Source organism: Heterodontus francisci, chromosome 2 (genome assembly GCF_036365525.1).
Source record: "Heterodontus francisci isolate sHetFra1 chromosome 2, sHetFra1.hap1, whole genome shotgun sequence".
Taxonomy (NCBI): Eukaryota; Metazoa; Chordata; class Chondrichthyes; order Heterodontiformes; family Heterodontidae; genus Heterodontus; species Heterodontus francisci.
In genome coordinates, this window is record NC_090372.1 from 15,832,782 (window position 1) to 15,852,247 (window position 19,466).

Here is a 19,466-nt window from a genome sequence, read left to right on the forward strand (position 1 = left end):
CAGACTTTTCTTTCTTGTGCTTCATGCATTCTTTTATTTGGGTGACTGTCCTCACTCTGCCCATAATGGTGTTTTTCAGGCACTTTATTGACGTATCACATTTTTCCATTGCAAATGCTCTACAGGCAATGTAATGTGGTTTTTTTATTGTGATGTTTTTCAGGTTGACACATTGGGTAATACTAGCCCATGCGAACCTTTCTCTCTCGTTCTCTGTAAGAGGCTTGTGCACTCATTGAGGGGCAGTCTGCTGTTCTGCAGCCAGGAGCACCTTTCTCCACACTTTGCATTACTTATTTAACATTAAAGTTAAATATTAGGAATACTGATGCCATCTTTTGTGGTCCCTGCACCAAATTCTGTTCTGTAGCTACTGACTCCATCCCTCTCCCTGGCAACAGTCTGAGATCAAGGCAGTTTGTTCACGACCTTGGTGTCACATTTGACCCCAAGATGAGCTTCCGACCACCTGTTTCAACCTCTCTGACATCGCTTGACTTCGTCCCTGTCTCAGCTCATCTGCTGCTGAAACCCTCAATTATGCCTTTATTAACCTCTACTTGACTATTCCTGCGCACTCCTAACTGGTCTCCCACATTCAATCCTCCGTAAACTTGAGGTCATCCAAAACCCTGTTGCCTGTATCTTAAATCAAGTCCAGTTCACCTATCACTGATAGCTGATCTACATTGGCCCCTGGTCAAGCAACGTCTTTGATTTTAAAATTCTCGCCCTTGTTTTCAGATCCCTCCATGCCTTTGTCCCTCCCTATCTCTGTAATCTCCTCTAGCCCCACCCCTCCGAGATATCTGCGCTCATCTAATTCTGGCCGCTTGAGCATCCCCAATTTTAATCGCACCACCATCGGATGCTATGCCTTCAGTTAAAGACCTGCTCAAGTTAGGAAATAAAAACCCGACCTGAGCCTGACAGAACCATGTCGGACCTGATCCCAAGTCCCTCCACTTTTTCCTGCGCCAGACCTGACCCAAGCCCGACCCAACCACCGGAATGGTTACCTACCTTCATTCCATAGTGCACTCACTCACTGTACCACTTTTGGATTAAGGAAGCTGCAGCATGAGCATGATGACGTCATTGAGTCACTCACTGCGCAGACTCAGAATTTCCCTCCTTGACGTCCCGGACTCAAGCTCAGGTAAGTATTTCAACTTTCACACTTTCCACTGTAGCAGAGAAAAATGCAAGACTCCCTGTGTGTCCCAGACCCGGCCCGACCTGACCCAAGCCCGAAAGCTGGACCCGGGGGAGCGGCCCGACCCGAACCAGACACATGTCGTTGGGTCCCGTCGGGTTCAGGTCGGGTAACAGGACTTTACCTTCAGTTGCCTAGACCCTAGGTTATGGAATACCCTCCTTACACCTCTCCGCCTCTATACCTCACTTTCTTCCTTTAAGACACTCCTTAAAACCTATCTCTTTGACCAAGCATTTGGTCATCTGACCTGATATCACCTTATGTGGTTCGGTGTCATATTTTTGTTTTATAATGCTCCTGTGAAGTGCCTTGGAATGTTTTTTTACATTAAAGGCTCCATATAAATATAAGTTGTTGATCATTGTAGTAATCCTCTTGATTTTGTTAGTAACCATTTTTTCTGTTCACTAGTTTTATTCTTCAGTATTGTTAATTATTTGCATTTAAAATTAAAACTGTTTATGTTGACTGACTCAGTTTTCAGCCAGCATCTGTTGGTGCTGTGTGTTTGAGTTTACATTTTTTTGATCAATTGAAGCCTTGAATTGGCATATATTGTTTGATAGCTCTAAGATGTCCATCTTAAGTCAGCCAGAGGGATTTAAGTACTTTATTAAATGCAGCAAGGCCCTCGTGCTGCCTGATAGATTGGCAAAATGTAATCCTAAGGCTGACCGCTACCACTTGTCAAACTTGTCTGGTCTCTGCGCCTGCCAGTATTGTCATGTCAGGATGTACCATAGATATTCTTGAGAAGGTATCGCAAAAGAGAAGTTGCAAGCATAAAACAACTTGTCCCTTCACATCTCAATCAGTTACTACCTGCTATTTTCCATAGGCCACTACACTGCACTGTTCTGGTCTCAAGTCAAGTGCAGTCATTGTGAAAAAGGAATCTAAATTGCTTTCAACAAGCATCACTCTTGATGTGGGTAAGTGACAGGTCAACAATGTAAGGGATTAGCACTGTTGGTTCCAGTGATGCCATGTGCTGAGTTGGAATTGACAGGCAGTATCATCAATTAGAAATAATGCCAATTCGTGCTTTGCCACCAATTGACACCACACTTTTCAAATCACGAAATTGGAGGATGCTGCACCATTTACTGACCTGATTCCTTGAATTGCAAGATTGCCCATCAGCGCGTGCTAGTGCTGAGGTGATCAGCTGGTACTGATCAAGGGAGGTGGTGAGAAGGTGGAGCATGGTTTCAGTTAGTCCTTTGATACCCTGGTCTGTTATGCTGTGGCACTAAACAATTTGCAGGATATTGGATCACTTGGTACCCTTTAATTTGGTGACACCTTTCTCAGGTTCGTACCTTCATGATCAATGTTGGGGAAATTAGTGATTTTTGCGAGTTAGTTAGAGGCCTGACTCTCTACCTCAATGGGTCCACGTGTAACTCCTCGGGTTTGTCTTGGGTCCTTAGAAAGTTGACTCCAGCAAAAAAAAAGGGTCCCTCTGTACAACCACCACATGCATGGTTGCAGGCCATATTTAACCTCCTCAACTCCTCAATCTGCAACATTTGCAGATACCTTAGTCGCCTCATTCCTGCCACTAGGATTGAATTGGCACTTTCCCTAACTGCTCCACCATAAGGTACCAACCTAGAATGATGCAGTCTCTAGTGAGTGGGTAGCAGGGTGCCTCTCCCAAAGCTTGGGCTGATATGTGCAAGTAACATTCACGCCACACAAGTGCCAGGCAATGACCATCTCAAACAAGAGAGAATCTAACAATCTCCCTTTGATGTTCAATGGCATTACCATTGCTGAATCCCCCACTATCAACATCCTGGGGGGTTATCATTGACCAGAAACTGAACTGGGCCAGCCACAAAATACTGCGGCTACAAGTGCAGGTCAGAGGCTGGGAATTCTGCGACGAGTAACTCACCTCCTGTCTTCCCAATGCCTGTCCACCATCTACAAGGCACAAGTCAGGAGGGTGATTGAATACTCTCCACTCGCCTGGATGGGTGCAGCTCCAACAGCACTCAAGAAACTCGACACCATCCAGGACAAAGCAGTCTGCTTGATAGGCACCCCATCCATAACCTTCAACATTCACTCCCTTCACCACCAATGCACAGTGGCAGCAGTGTGTACCATCTACAAGATGCACTGCAGCAACTCACCAAGACTCCTTAGACAACACCTTCCAAGCACGTGACCTCTACCACCTAGAAGGATAAGGGCAGCAGATGCATGGGAATGCCACCACCTGCAAGTTTCCCGCCAAGCCACACACCATCCTGTCTTGGAGCTATATCACCATTCCTCCACTGTCGCTGGGTCAAAATCCTGGAACTCCCTTCCGAACAGCACTGTTGATGTACCTATACCCCAAGACTGCAGCGGTTCAAGCAGGCAGCTCAGCACCACCTTCTCATGGGCAATTTAGGGATGGGCAATAAATGCTGTCCTAGCCAGCAATGCCCACATCCCATGAACAAATTAAAAAAAAAATAATGGCAATCTGTCCATCAACCACTGGCTTGGCCAGGGAGCAAAATGTTTTGATACTTTCAGTACCGGTGACTTGCATTTTAACTTTTGTAGCCCTGGAACACACTCTGTTGGGGGTTGAACCATTGCCCTAAATTTTCTAAAAGTCTCAGCCTACAGCATTTCTGATATTTTCCATGCCATTTTCCTCAGACTGTTATCAAGGTAATCTGGGCAGAAAGGCAAAAGAAGACGAGCACAGACGAGACCTATCAATGTATGATATACCACTGCCGTTGTCAATTCAGTGATGGTATTCCAGGTGCTATCCTAACATGGAAAGGAAGCAGTCCATTAATTTTCAGAACCTATAGTTATACAATCATTAATTCCTGTGCATCACTTGATAATCAACTTTCATTGTTCATTGAGTGGTATATATAAGTTATCATGGAAGCTGGACAGTGTTCCCTTTTGTCCCGATCACTAGGATGCTGTTGCCATGCAGACCCCCACCTGCCAAGAATGAGGCATATTAATTTTGCCATATGAACATTGATTTTAAACTTGCTGGAGTGAAGAAATGGCTCGTTTGAAGATCACCAGACACTGGGCTGGAAGAACATTTGTATACGAAGAGAAGCTGCTTGTGGAGACAAAGAACTATTCCCTGCTCCAATTAACCCAAATGGATTTTGATCACCAGACATTGAAAGTGTAAGGAAGCGCATTCCAGAGACTGCTAAGGTAATACAATCCACAAACCTTGCAGGAGAGACCCTTCCAAATAAGGAGCTAGTCACATGACTAACCTGCTGGGCAACCTGGGGTTTTTTGAATTGTGCCGCAGAGAAAGACAGAAGGCAGTGTGCAACTGAAGCTGGAACAAGGAAGCCTCTCTCTCCCTCTCCCCCTCTCTCTCTCCCCCGCCCCCCCCCCCCCCCAAGCCCATGGAAGACACGTAAACCTCCAGAGAGATAAGACTCCTAAATTGGAACACGTTGCAGCGTGGACTGGGCCCCAACGAATTGCAAGACTTACCGGCAACCAAAGACTTCACATTGAACTTAAAGGATTGTAACCACCAGATATCGCCTCAAACTTTTCCCCTTTATTCTTTCTACTTTTTCTGTCTCTATCTGTGTGTGTGTTTATCATGTATGCATGCTAGCGTGGTCGCGTCGCATATTTGTAGTTGTTAACTGGATTAGAGTTTAAGATTAATAAATCTCTACCTTTTCTGTTTAAATCTAAGGAAACCTGTTTGATTTCTTTGCCTTACAATTGGAGAGCAGCGAACAAGGATCTACTAAGGGGGAGCTAAAAACATGGTGTTTTAAAATTAAAATTGTTACGGTTAAATCAAGCAAAGGCTGAGAGGGAACCCTAGACCCCTTCTCACCTGTTTGTAACACTGTAGAAACTCAGAACAGAGGAAATGAAGATGATTGTTGTTACTCCCATTGGTCCCTCAAACCATGGTTCTCGGACATCCCAGCATTGAATAGACCAACAGCCAAATACTGGGGTGCTAGAAATCTGAAATAAAAACAAAAAAATGCTGGAAATACTCAGCAGGTTTGGCAGCATCTGTGGAGAGAGAAACTGAGTTAACATTTCAGCTTGATGACCTTTCATGAGAACTTTGCTTGTCATATCTTACAATCCCACAGGGGTCATCTGGCAGGTCAGATCCTACACCAAGATGCATGCATTCCTAGTTGGTGGCATGACTGTTAGGAAAGAATGATTATGAGGATCCACTGTTGTTCGTAGTGGGCATCCTGCATATCTTGTGCAAAACCATCTATATTATCAAGTGGAAGGAATTTGTTCGATGGCATTCAAATAAATCAAATAATCGATGGCATTCAAATAAATAGCCCTGTTTCTTGTGATGTATTCCATATATTTACAATATCCCTTTGATTCCCATCATATTCATCTTGTGGCGATTTCAATCTTCCATGACCCTCCTGCAAAAGATACACAAGCTAAATCTTAATTTAATGCAGGCAATCACTACCCCTACATTGCGATTTCATCTGATCCTTTCATACTTCTTGGTACATGTAATCAGAAATGTCTCTTATAGAAGAGTGCACTTTTGTTGCCTCTCATTTCAGGTTTCATGATTGCTATGTTGGTGTTATCAAAGGGCTGGTTGTCAAACAGCTCAATTCTATTTAGCACGTTGATTGAACTTTCTTACCAAACCATAACGGTTTGAACAAAAGATTGTAATCTCTTCTTTCTACCATCCTCTGACACAAACCAGAAATGGATGTTGCTTCCACTGTAAGTGTACCCATAGAGCTGTAGCTTTTTATTTGAATTCTACCAAATCACTTCAATGGATCAAAGACTGTCCATCATAGATGATGTCAAGAAGGACAGGTTTACAAAAGAAGACTTGAAAAATGGTTAGTGAAGTGCAATCACCATGATTACTGCCTTTCTGGCAGGAATCCGTGACCCAGTAAGAGGTCATTCCATGTATTCCAAGTTACTTCTCGAGGTATTTTTGAAAATCAGTATCTTGTTTACCACGTGGAGTAGCCCCATACAGTGGCCAAACGCCACTGCTTAAATTTAGCAGTTGTGCACGGTCATTGATTTGTTGTATCTCTCCTGACTATTCTTTCTCTTTGGTTCAGCCTCTACCCACCTATCTGCAGGACTCTTGAAATACTATCTGCTGCTTTCTCTGGCCCCACATGTCTTCTGTTTGACATAGATTTACAGTCCCACTACACTGCCACATCTCCATCTTTGAAGAGGAGGTCCTATGTTTCTTCCTTAAACTGATATCAAATCAGCTCCCATCCAGCACTACCCCATCTGGACAAACTTGCTTTCATCTTGGATAACTTCTAAGTCTGCACACTTGCTCCAAATAAAAGGTGATGCCTTGAGAGTTCACAAGTCCCTGTTGTGCATATCTTGTCATAAGATACGTGGGTCGCTCTTCCTCCATTACATTGATGATTGCGTTGGTGCTGCTTCCTGCTCTTATGCTAATTTTGAAAATTTCATTAACTATGCTTCTATTTTTTAATTATCCTTCACCTTTACATGGTCTGATTTCTATTTTTCCCTTCCTTCATTTTCTATCTCTGGTGTGCTTTCCAAAGACATTATTACAAGCCCACCAACTCCCACAACTTGGCTTTATGCTTTTTCTCATCTCCATTTCTCTATCCAGTTTTCTCCAGCTCTATTCCATCTGATCTAATGACTCCACTTTCAAATGAGAGCTTTTAAAAATGTCCCCCATTTTCCTGCACTGTTTCCTCTTGGTTGCCAACTGGGCCTTTTCCCTGCTCTCATAACAAGAATTCCCATTATCCTCACATTCTCTGCCCATCAGCCTTTGTATTTCCCAGATTATCTGCCAGATTATTGCATCCCCTGATTATTTTATGGCATTTTAAAGAATAACGTTACCACCAAACACATCTTCCCTTTTTCTCTCTGCATTTAGAAGCACTATTCTCTCCGTGGCATCGTTATTCTTCCACCATCCCATTTCCAACTCCTTTCCCTATCATCACCCCTTGGAAACACAGCAGGTGCAATGCTTGTCCATTCACCTATGCCCACACCACTGTCTAGAATCTCAAACACTCCAGTGTAAAACAGCAATTCACGTGTTCCTCCAATCCAGTATAATATACATTATATATAATATAATACATCATCTACATTTGGGAGACCAAATATCAGCAAGTTGACTGCTTTACCAAATACCTTTTGTTCTATCTGCAGTTCTGACCCTTTCCTTCCTGTGGCTCACCATTTGCTCCCCTAGTGATCCCCATTCTGACCTTTCTGTATCGTAACGATATTCCTACTCTTTTTAGCTGGGGATGTGGGATGGGTCCTTTGATGTCCAGAGGGACGGAGATGGGTTGGCACTTTTGGGCTAAAAACAAAGTGCAGGAAAAACTCAGCACGTCTAGCAGCATCTTTGGACAGAGAAGCAGAGTTAACGTTTCAGGTCTGTGACCTTAGAACACTTTTGGGTATTGTCCCTTTTTCAGAACATGGCAAAAGTAGCGTGTGTTCTATTTGCTGTTTTCATTTCAGAATTCCTTCATCTTCCCTTTCTCTTCCATCATCTCCACCTTGCTTTTTTGTCCTATATGGGTTTCTATCATGCTATTTTCTCATTCTTTTATTTTTCTGACATTTTTATGTTGCAGGTTGAATTTCTTGCATTTTTCTCCGGAATAGAGGCTCTGGTGTATCGACATAGACATGGCCATAACAGAGCTGGCCAGGTCAACATTTGACGTGATGTTATAGCTCCAAGAGGAACTGCTACTGCTCGAATTATATCATCAGCTGCCCTGGTAGCAGAGCAATGCTCTAAGTGGGGTTTAGTTGCTGATTGGTTGCTAAGGTGGTATCATTATGCTTTAAGATGTCATAAAATAATCTGGAGAATGCAGTAATCTGGTCAGAAAACCTAAGGAATTCTTTTATGATCTTAAGTTTGTTCGTTGAAACTTTCTACTGTCTTACTTTCTCTTGTCTATCAATAAAATTAAATGTTAATCGAATGTTTTTCTGTTCATATAGTTGGACCTGAAAATCAAGAAATAACAGAAATTAACTGCAATGACGCTCTCCAAAAAACCGTGCTGGAAAAAAGTCAGTCAGCAAACACCTCCACATATCAAACAGAATCATGCGCTGAGGAGGGACTGTTTTGGAAGAAGCGGTTTCTAATATTTGGCTTTGCTAATGAAGATGAAACCTATATGGCTGAATTAATTCAGGGCAATGGCGGGAAAGTGCTTCGGCCCCACAGCCGGGCTGTTGCAGACTATGCTGTTGTGCCTTTATTGGGCACCTATGTGGACGCAACCGTAGCAGAAGTGGTTACAAACACATGGCTGGTAAGGAAGTCATTACTAGTGACGCTTTGGACTTCATACCAAATATGTAATACTGATAACTACTTTTTCAATCATATGAAAGCTGAGGCAGAGTGGATGAATTTATTTTCCTGTGCAACATCTGAAAAGCGTTGCTTGGAGTGTTTCACCCTACATTGGAAATAATTTGCATCAAAGCTTAATTTTAAATAGAGAATATAACAGTAAAACTATTGAAGGGATATTATTACCAGACACTGTAAAGTCAAAGATTTTTTTTTTTGTTGGGGTTTGTCCAAGAAACGATGACTTGCTAACAGAGTAGAGGGTTGAACAATTCAGTTGACTCAACAGTTTGAGTGAGCAAATTCTGCTAAAGTTGATCATGTTGATTGTTACATAAGAACATACGAATTAGGAGGAGGCCACTCGGCCCCTCGGGCCTGCTCCACCAGTTGACAAGATCAAGGCAGATCTGATTGTAACCTCGACACCACATTCCCGCCTACCCCGATAACTTTTCATCTCCTTGCTTATCAAGAATCTATCAACCTCTGCCTTAAAACTATTTAAAGACTCTGCTTCCACTGCCTTTTGAGGAAGAGAGTTCCAAAGACTCATGACCCTCTGAGAGAAAAAGTTTCTCCTCATCTTTGTCTTAAATGGGAGACCCCTTATTTTTAAACAGTAATCCCTAGTTCTAGATTCTCCCACAAGGGGAAACATCCTTCTCACATCCACCCTGTCAAGACCCCTCAGGATCTTATATGTTTCAATCAAGTCGCCTCTTACTCTTCTAAACTCCAGTGGATACAAGTTTAGCCTGCCCAATCTTTCTTCGTAAGATAATCCGCCCATTCCAGGTGTTAGTGTAGTAAACATCTGAACTGCTTCCAATGCATTTGCATCCTTCTTTAAATAAGGAGACCAATACTGTACACAGTACTCCAGATTTGGTCTCACCAATGCCCTGTATAACTTGAAGCATAACCTGCCTACTTTTGTATTAAATTCCCCTCACAATAAATGATAACATTCTATTAGCTTTCCTAATTATGTGCTGAACCTGCATACTATGATAATTGGATTAAAATGGATGCTGATGGCAAGATATTCCTTTTAATTAAGATATGAAATAGTTACGGATTAGTTTGGTGGGAATCAGTATTGCACTTGCTTACAACCTCGAGTTGAAGTCAGAATACAGAGAATATTTTCTGTCATGGCCAGACTCAACACCACCCTTGCCCTGGACCAGAGACTATTCAGTAATATATACAGCAGTTTCAACATGGAAATTAGCCATTCGACCCAGCCAGTGTGTGTTGGTGTTTACCTTATACATGGGCAAATAATCTTGCCCTGTTCCCATATCCCTTCATCCATCTTCTTTTCCATCATACACATACCAAGATCTAATCTTGAACATTGTCCCAGCTTCTGTCTCAACCACTGATCCTGGAAGTGGAATCCACAACCTCACAACTCTGTTTATCAAAAAAAAACTTTCTTGATGCATTTGATATTGTACCTCGTTCTGGACATCTCAACTACAGGAAACTGTTATTTCTTTCGAACCTGTCCTTTTATAATTTTAAATACTTGTATCATATTGCCCTGTAATCTTTATTGTTCTAATGAAGGAAAGCCTTGATATTTTAAGCCTCTCGTTGTGCTTGCAACTCCACACACCAGGCAGCATCCTAGTAAATCTGTGTTGTACCCTCTCTAAACACCTCAATATGCTTCCTGTAGTGTTGTGTGCAGGACTGCACGTGGTGCTGTAACTGAGGTCTTATTAAGCTTGTATATAGGCTCATAATTACCTCTTGGCTCTTATATTTTATACCTCATGATAAAACCTAGAATTCTACCTGTTATTTTACAGTCCTGGCTGAGGTGCTGTCTTTAATGTCCTATGATATTGTATACCTCCAAATCCTTCTGCTCTTTCAGGGCACTCAGCCCAATTCCATTCAGAGTATAATTACTGCTGTTACTTACTTTACAACAATGCTTAATCTCATGCATACTGACATTGGCCACTCTCAGGCCTCTAGCATGTATCCGCACTCTACAGAGCCCTGAAATATAATTTCTGTGACCTAGGCAATTTCCTCCCTCATCTTCCTGAGATGCTGAGAAGTATTAATCAGGCCCTGACACACTTTGTCTTCCTTTAGCCTAACCTAGAAGTTTTCCTTTAAGTATCGTAATATTGCTCATCTCTCTCTCTCAGCTGCCTCCTCTTTGAAATCCTTCTCTTTAGTAAACACAGAAGTGAGGTACTTATATACATTGCCAGTTTTTTGATCATCTGCAAATTGACAGTCCCCTCCTTTCAGGAGCCACATGTCACTATTGGCAAGTCCCTTTTTAGTGATATATCTGTAAAATATTTTACTGTTATGTTTTAAAGTTTTTGAATGTTTCTTTCTCATGCTCCCTCTTAGTTTTCCAAATTCTGCACTTCAATTCTTAATTTTTCATATTCTTCAGTTTTTTTCAATTTATTATTATAGTTCTCACAGATCCTTTTTAATTTTAGTTGGTTTATAACCTCTTTATTTATCCATGCTAGTCTAAAACTATTAGTAATTTCATTTCTTAATGGAATATACTTGCGCTGTACCTTTTTCACTACTTGCTATAAGAAAATGTATACCTCAATTTTGGGACAAACCCACTCCTCCAAAGTATGAGCATGTACAATGCAGTTATCCCATGTAGGTTTTATAATGTATTGAAATTTGTAAATCATATTTACAATCAGCAGTGAGTGCAGGTTGATCCCTTTAATGTAAACACAGTGGCTGTGCAATTCTGAACAGTATGGTGTTGAGTAAATATTTACCAATGACTGGAAACTACTGCAGCGAAGTTTGCACATACGAAGTCTCTGTAACATTTTCAACAATATTTGCAACCATAATTTGAGAATACCAACATCAAGGGGGCAAAATTGGACCTTCTTGTGCCAGTTTTCCAGGCAGGAAACAGAGCATAGAGGTTCTATTTATGGAGCCAATCTCCCATGCTTGAATACCATCAGACACTTGTCTGATGCCATAATGGTTTGGGTGCTGTAGAGATAATCCTGGTATCACTCTGAAACAGATGTTCAGCACCTTGAATATGTTAATATCTGTTTTAGGACTCATTCAGGAAATGTATTGGACTTGCAACGCTGAGCATTACTTGATCTGAGGTCCTTAAAGGGACCTCTGCAGGCTGTCACCAAAAAGTTGTTTTAAAAATAATTTTAGTTGGGAACCAGAAGGAGCAAAGGTGTGCCTCCTGTCCCCTTAGCATTACTGTGGGCCACTGCTACGCCAACAGCTGTCCTCAGGTAGTTTCAGGGGGAGATCGGAAAGGGGACTGAGCAGGTGACAGCAGTGGCCCAACATTCATCCTCTCTCTGCTGGCAAACTGCCTGAAAGGCAGGTCAGGGATCAGCTGCCTGTTGGTCTTATTAAAATGAGGCTTGAGACCTGAAACTGAAATATCCTTTCAATGTAAGAACATAAGAAATAGGAGCAGGAGTAAGCTATTCGGCCCCAAGAGCCTGCTCTGCCATTCAATAAGATCATGGCTGATCTGATTGTGGCCTTAACTCCACTTTCCTGCTTGCCCGCCCATACCCTCAACTCCCTTTTAGATCAAAAAACTGTCTGACTCGGCCTGAATATGTTCAATGATCCAGCCTCCACAGAGATCCAGCTCTCTGGGGGGGTAGAGAATTCCAAACATTAGCGACCCTCTGAGAGAAGAAATTCCTCCTTATCTCCGTCTTAAATGGGAGACCCCTTATTCTGAAACTCTGTCCCCTAGTTCTTGACATCTCCCCTGTCAAGTCTCCTAAGAATCTTTATATGTTTCGAGAAGATCACCTCTCATTCTTCTAAACTCCAATTAGTATAGGCCCAACCTGCTCAGCCTTTCCTCGTAAGACAACCTCCTTCATCCCAGGAATCAGCCTAGTGAACCTTCTCTGAATTGCCACCAATGGATCAGAATCACAGAATAATACAGTGCAGAAGAGGCCTTTCGGCCCATTGAGTCTGCACCGATGCATTAAAGACACCTGACCTGTCTACCTAATCCCATTTGCCAGCACTTGGCCCATAGCCTTGAATGTTATGACGTGCCAAGTGCTCATCCAGGTACTTTTTAAAGGATGTGAGGCAACCCGCCTCTACCACCCTCCCAGGCAGTGCATAAATGTAAGTATATCCCTCCTTAAATGAGGAGATCAAAACTGTACCTAGTACTGTAGGTGTGGTCTCAGCAATGCCCTGTGCAGTTGTAGCAAGACTTCCCTATTTTTAAACTCCATCCCCCTTGCAATAAAGGCCAACATTCCATTTATCTTCCTAATTACTTGCTATATCTGCATGCTAATTTCTTGTGATTCATGTGTGAGGACACCCAGATCCCTCTGTGCCCCAGCATTCTGTCGTCTTTCTGCATTTAAAAAATAATCTGCTTTTCTACTCTTTCCACCAAAGTGGATAAACTCACATTTTCCCACATTATTCTCTATCTGCCAGATTTTTTTCCACTCACTGAACCTATCTATTCTCCCTTTGCAAACCATGTCCTCACAACTTGCTTTTCCATCTATCTGTCTTGTCAGCAAATTTGGCGACAATGCATTCGGTCCCTTCATTCAAATCATTCATGTGGATTGTAAATAGTTGAGGCCCCAACACTGATTCCCTGTGGCACCCCACTAGTGATAGTTTGTCAACCTGAAAATGACCCATTTATCCTGACACTCTGTTTCCTTTTAGTTAGCCAATCCTATATCCATCCATCCACATGAAAGGCAAACATGCCTGTTTTTCTATGTAATTAATGTCTTGCTCTTGAAATTGCAGCTCAGAAATTACTTGTTTCAAAGCCATGTGCTCCCACAACTTTGAAAGTGGATTACTAGTTTTGGAGAAAAATATTAGTTGTTTTGCATCCATTGAGATTTGAATAATTGGAGAAAGGGGAAAAAAGAGGTTGTCAAAAGGAGACTCTCAGCCAGAAACTACTTGTTTGAGCACTTGTTTATCAGCAATTATTCACATTGGCCAAAATGGCATGAACAATCTAGGATGGTGTTCCAACTTTTAAATGATCTCACCCTGCTGCCTCTAAGTAATATAAGAGAAATGAGGGATGAGAAAAGATCATGCAGTCTATCAAAGCCCATCCCTGCAGCACCCCAATTCCCCTACCAACTGCATTTTGAATATCCCAATGATTTTGCTTTGGCTACTCTGCCTGGCAGGATATGCCCAAACATTTATAATCAAATGAAGAAGTTCTCCAGGATAAAGCATGCGATTAAAATTTATTTTTCACTAAATTTTAGGGATCATTGGTAGTCATCTACATTTGATCTATCCATCTGTTTGTTCAATATTTTGATGAGATTCTTGTCAAACCAGTGTTGACAATCTTGTTGATAAAGGAGTTAAACAGGTTCTGTGTACTGTACCCAGTCATAATTACAAATTGCTTGTTAGTTTATGATTTTGCAATCTGTCTCTTTATATGTTTTTATTTCTTTGGACAAAATAGTGGGTTCCTTTTAGGCACTGTAATCTGTCTTGATTACTATGATTTGATTATTGTGTCTCTTTTTGTAATTAAAGGGATATTCTTCTGCTGCTCCAATCTTTCTTCTGTTTTCTTGCAGGCAATGTGCATCGATCAGCAGTGTATACTGGCTTCACAGTCCAATGTCTTATTCACTCCTATATCCATTGTGGAAGGAAGCATTCCACTGGCTGACTCTGTACTGTCTGTTAGCCAGTTCACTGGGGTAGAAAGAGATGCACTATTTAACATAGCAGAACTACTTGGAGCAAGGTAACTGTCAATGATTACATAAACCCACAGACTTTATACTGTACACTTTGTTTAAAATCATAACTAGTTATGTTCAGTCATGAACAGTGGTGGACAATTAAACAACTAACTGGAGAAAGTGGCTCCACAAATATCCCCATCCTCACTGATGGGGGAGCCCAGCACATCGGTGCAAAAGATAAGGCTGAAGCATTTGCAACACTCTTCAGCCAAAAGTGCCGAGTGAATGATCCATCTCGGCCTTTTCCCTAAGTCCCCAGCATCGCAGATGCCAGTCTTCAGCCATTTCGATTCACTCCGCGTGATATCAAAAAACGACTGAAGGCACTGGATGCTGCAAAGGCTATGGGCCCTGACAACATTCCAGCAATAGTACCGAAAACCTGTGCTCCAGAACTTGCCGCGCCCCTAGCCAAGCTGTTCCAGTACTGCTACAACACCGGCATCTACCTGGCAATGTGAAAGATTGCCCAGGTATGTCCTGTACACAAAAAGCAATACAAGTCCAACCTGGCCAATTACTATCCCATCAGTCTACCCTCAATCATCAGTAAAGTGATGAAAGTGTCATCGACAGTGCTATGAAGTGGTACTTGCTCAGCAATAACGTGCTCACTGACACTCAGTTTGGGTTCCGCCAAGGACACTCAGCTCCTGACCTCATTGGTTCAAACATTGACAAAAGAGCTGAAATCGATGTGAGGTGAGAGTGACTGCCCTTGACACCAAGGCAGAATTTGACTCAGTATGGCATCAAGGAGCCCTAGCAAAACTGGAGAAATGGGAATCAGGGGAAAACAGTCTGCTGGTTGGAGTCGTACCTGGCGCAAAGGAAGATGGTTGTGGTTGTTGGAGGTCAATCACCTCAGCTCCAGGACATCACTGCAGGAGTTCCTCAGGGTAATGTCCTAGGCCCAACCATCATCAGCTGCTTCATCAATGACCTTCCTTCAATTATAAGGTCAGAAGTGGGGATGTTGCTGATGATTGTGCAATGTTCAGCACCATTCGCGATGACTGAGATACTGAAGCAGTCTGTGTAGAAATCCGGCAAGACTTGGACCACATTCAGACTTGGGCTGATAAGTGGCAAGTAACATTCGTGCCAACCAATGACCATCTCGAACAAGGGAGAATCTAACCATCTCCGCTTGTCATTCAATGGTATTATGATCGCTGAATCCCCCACTATCAACACCCTGGGGGTTACCATTGACCAGAAACTGAACTGGAGTAACCATATAAATACCGTGGCTACAAGAGCAGGTCAGAGGCTAGGAATCCTGCGGCGAGTTACTCACCACCTGACTCTCCAAAGCCTGTCCAACATCTACAAAGCACAAGTCAGGAATGTGATGGAATACTCTTCACTTGCCTGGATGGGTGCAGCTCCAACAACACTCGAAGCTCGACACAATCCAGGACAAAGCAGCCCGCTTGATTGGAACCCCGTTCACAAACATTCACTCCCTCCATCACCGCACTGTGGCAGCAGTGTGCACCATTTACAAGATGCACTGCAGAAATGCACCAAGGCTTCAACGGCACCTTCCAAACCCACGACCTCTGCCACCTAGTTTGGCAATGGCAGAAGATGCGTGGAAGCACCACCACCTGCAAGTTCCCCTCCAAGCCACACACCATCCTGACTTGGAACTATATCGCCGTTCCTTCACAGTCGCTGGGTCAAAATCCTGCAACTCCCTTCCTAACAGCACTGTGGGTGTACCTACCCCACATGGACTGCAGCGGTTCAAGAAGGCAGCTTTCCACCACCTTCTCAGGGGCAGTTAGGGATGGGCAATAAATGCTGTCCTAGCCAGCGACGCCCACATCCCATGAATGAATAAAAAAAAAACTTTCCCTGCAATTTAATTGCATATTATACAAGCTAAGTGATTTGCCACTAGTTTTGCATTATACGAAGACTTTTTTAAGCCACTATATCGCTTGCTAGGTTTTTATACGTTTAAAAAAAAATGATTATCCTACCCATAGTCATAGGAATAGGCAACCCGTCCAACTGGAGGAAAATCATTTTGGTTCCCTGTTTGAGAATTTCCTGATAGGTACCAGACATCACAGGAACCTGGTGTAACTCTGGACTAGTAGTTGTTGTTCTCATAACACTCTGGATCTGATGGTGACTTTCTCTTCAAGGTCGCTGCAACTCAAAAGCTAAGTCCTCTGCTAATCTAATGAAAATGTGAGCATTTGGTACCATCTGACTTGACTCAGATGGTGCAAGAGATTATTTGTTGAGTGTGAGGTGGGTGCAGGGTTAGCTCTAGGACTAGACCAAGTATAGACAACAATCTAAAACTCAAAACTGTATGACTGGTGTTGTAACATCTTTCTCCAGATTTATTTACTGTCTTGTAGATGGAAATCCCCCCACTACTGTACACAAAATATATGGTCGGAATAAGGTCTGTACGGTTCATTGGATTTCATGGGCACAGGGATACCTTATAGTTTTTGCTCCAGTGCTTCAGATTATTTTGTAGTTTATTACTGACTTACTTATAAGGAGGATGTTCATATTGACTGATGAATAATCTACTTGAATGATCATGAAATGGAAGATTCCTCAGCTGTTCCTTCCTACGTTAAGTGAAAATGAACAGTAGGATCCAGTGACCACCCTGCAATAGCTCACATTACACTCCACTTCCCTTGCACTTCTCTTTCTCAGATGTCAAACTGAGCCCTAGCGCACCGGCGCCACCCGCCCCCCACCCCCCCCCCCCCCCCCCCCAACTTACCAGCAAGGTTCCTGTTTTCCCTCCTGAAGTTGCATCTTTCTCTAGTTTCTCCCCATGTGCCCTTTTGGAGCTCATCTTGTTTGTTAGACCCATTTGCTGCTCCCGTGATTTTACTCCCACCACATTGCTGTCTACCCAACTTCCCCTCCAGGCCCCTATTTAAGCTATACTGTTAATGGTTGCCCCTTCCCTTTAAATTTGCCGTCATCATCCCTGTCCTCAAAAAGCCCATCCTTGACCACCTGGTTCATGAAAACTACTGTCCCATCTCTAACCTCCCTTTCCACTCAAGCCGTCCCCAAACTCGTGTCCATCTTTCCTGCAATTCTGTGCTCGAATCCCTTCAATCAGGTGTCTGCCCTGCCACAGCACTGAAACAGTCCTCATCAAAGCCACAAATGACATTTTAATGTGACTGTGATGGTGGTAACATAAGAACAGGAGTAGGCCATTCAGCCCCTTGAATCTGATCTACCATTCAATTAGATCATGGCTGATCTGTATCTTAACTCTGTTTACCCACTGTTTTTGCTGGTCTCCTCTCTAATTTGACTCAGTTTTGGTGGTGTTACGCTCACTTGGTGATGAATCTTTATGCCTAGATCTTCTATCTCATGTTTCTCTTGTGATGACAACCGAGATAGGGTGTCTGCCAACACCATTTCTCTTCCTGGCTTATATTTCAGAGTGAAATCATAGCTCTGAAGCCTCAAGAGTAACCTCTGCAGTCTTGCTGGTGCTTTACATAGATTTTTCTTGTAAATCTGCTCCAGTGGACGATGATCACTCTCCACTGTGAACTTCCTCCCATAGAGATATGTGTGGAACTTTTCACATCCATACACAACTGCCAAAAGTTCTCTCTCTATGTTGGCATATCTTGTCTCAGCTGATGTCAGAACTTTGGACACAAATGCTGTTGGCTTTCCCTCTTGTACCAGGGCAGCTCCCAATCCTTTTGTGGAAGCATCTACTTGCAGAGTGACAAGTTTCTTTCTGTTGTAGTATGACAGATTTGTCTCCTTGCATACTACCTTTTTAAGTTTGTTGAAACTCCTGTCATGTGACTCTGACCACTGGTACTCTACATCATCTTTCATCAGCTCCCGCAGGTTTGCTTGTTCCGACATGTGCGGAATAAAGGAGCCCATGTATTGTATCAAACCAAGGAAACTTCTCAACTCTCTCTTATCTCTTGGGGCTTCCATCCCAGAGATGGCTGAGATTCTTTCAGGGCTCGTCTTAACTCCGTCAGGTGTGTACACCATTCCAAAGAACTGATATTCTGCCACTTTCACAATGCATTTGTCTGCGTTTAGTTTAATCCCAGCTTTCCTGGTTCTCTCCATGGCTTCATGTAGATGGTTGTCAATATCTTTCCCATCTACACCATATATCCGAATATGCTGACTGCTCCTTTGCATCCCCTGTATGTCTCGTCTACTTTCTGTTGGAACACATCCTGGTTCACTTTGAGGCCAAAGGGTAGACGCAGGAATTTGTACCGTCCAAAAGGCGTGTTGAATGTTGTCAACAGTGAAGATTCTGTGTCTAGCTTCACATTCCAGTAGCCATTTCTGGCACTAATTTGGGTCACTTTTATCAATCTGATGGTTTTAAAAATGTTCTAGGTTTACTCACAGACACTCGTTGCTACCGTGTTTCGTTTTTATGTTGTTTCTGGTTCCCAGATGTTGGAAAGAATCACACTTTAATCTTGGAAAAGGCTGGAGTCAGTTTGGTTTAATTCAGCATTGTGCTTTGTACTGTCGATCCTGATTCTTGTGTTACATATAACATGACTTCCCAGTGCAGCTGTGAATGAAGCCCCCCACTGGAACACTTAAACATAACAACTAGTTCCTAACACTTTACAGGTAGTATAACAATATATACATATATAACACCCACCTTGGTTCTGTAACGCTTAATACACGTGCCTAACAAAAATCTATCAATCCCAGTTTTGAAATTCTCAATTTACCTGGTCTCAACAGCTTTTTGGGGGACAGTGTTTCTGATTTCCATTACGTTTTGGTATGAAGAACCAGTCTAACTCTAATTTTAAAATTATTCCCCCTTATTCTGGACCAAAGGAAATATTTCCTCTCTAAGCACCCTGTCAACTCCTTAAATCCGCAATCAGATCACCCCTTAAACTTCTATATTCAAGGGAATACAAGCCTTGTTAATTAAACCTGTCCTCCTAATTTAACAGCAAATAATGACTAAAAGATTGATGAGGAAAAGATTAGAGTACAAGAGAAAGCTAGCTATAAA

General features: G+C 42.6%; 1 protein-coding gene across 3 annotated transcripts in view; it reads left to right on the forward strand.

Moving 5' to 3' along the window:
* topbp1 (DNA topoisomerase II binding protein 1) overlaps nucleotides 1-19,466 on the forward strand; it is a 94,800-nt gene that overhangs the window by 27,871 nt on the left and 47,463 nt on the right. For all 3 annotated transcript variants that reach the window (XM_068054753.1, XM_068054763.1, XM_068054773.1), the window contains exons 11-12: nucleotides 8,258-8,577; nucleotides 14,249-14,421. In XM_068054753.1, coding sequence (XP_067910854.1) covers nucleotides 8,258-8,577; nucleotides 14,249-14,421 — 493 coding nt within the window. The remainder of the gene's footprint in view (nucleotides 1-8,257; nucleotides 8,578-14,248; nucleotides 14,422-19,466) is intronic.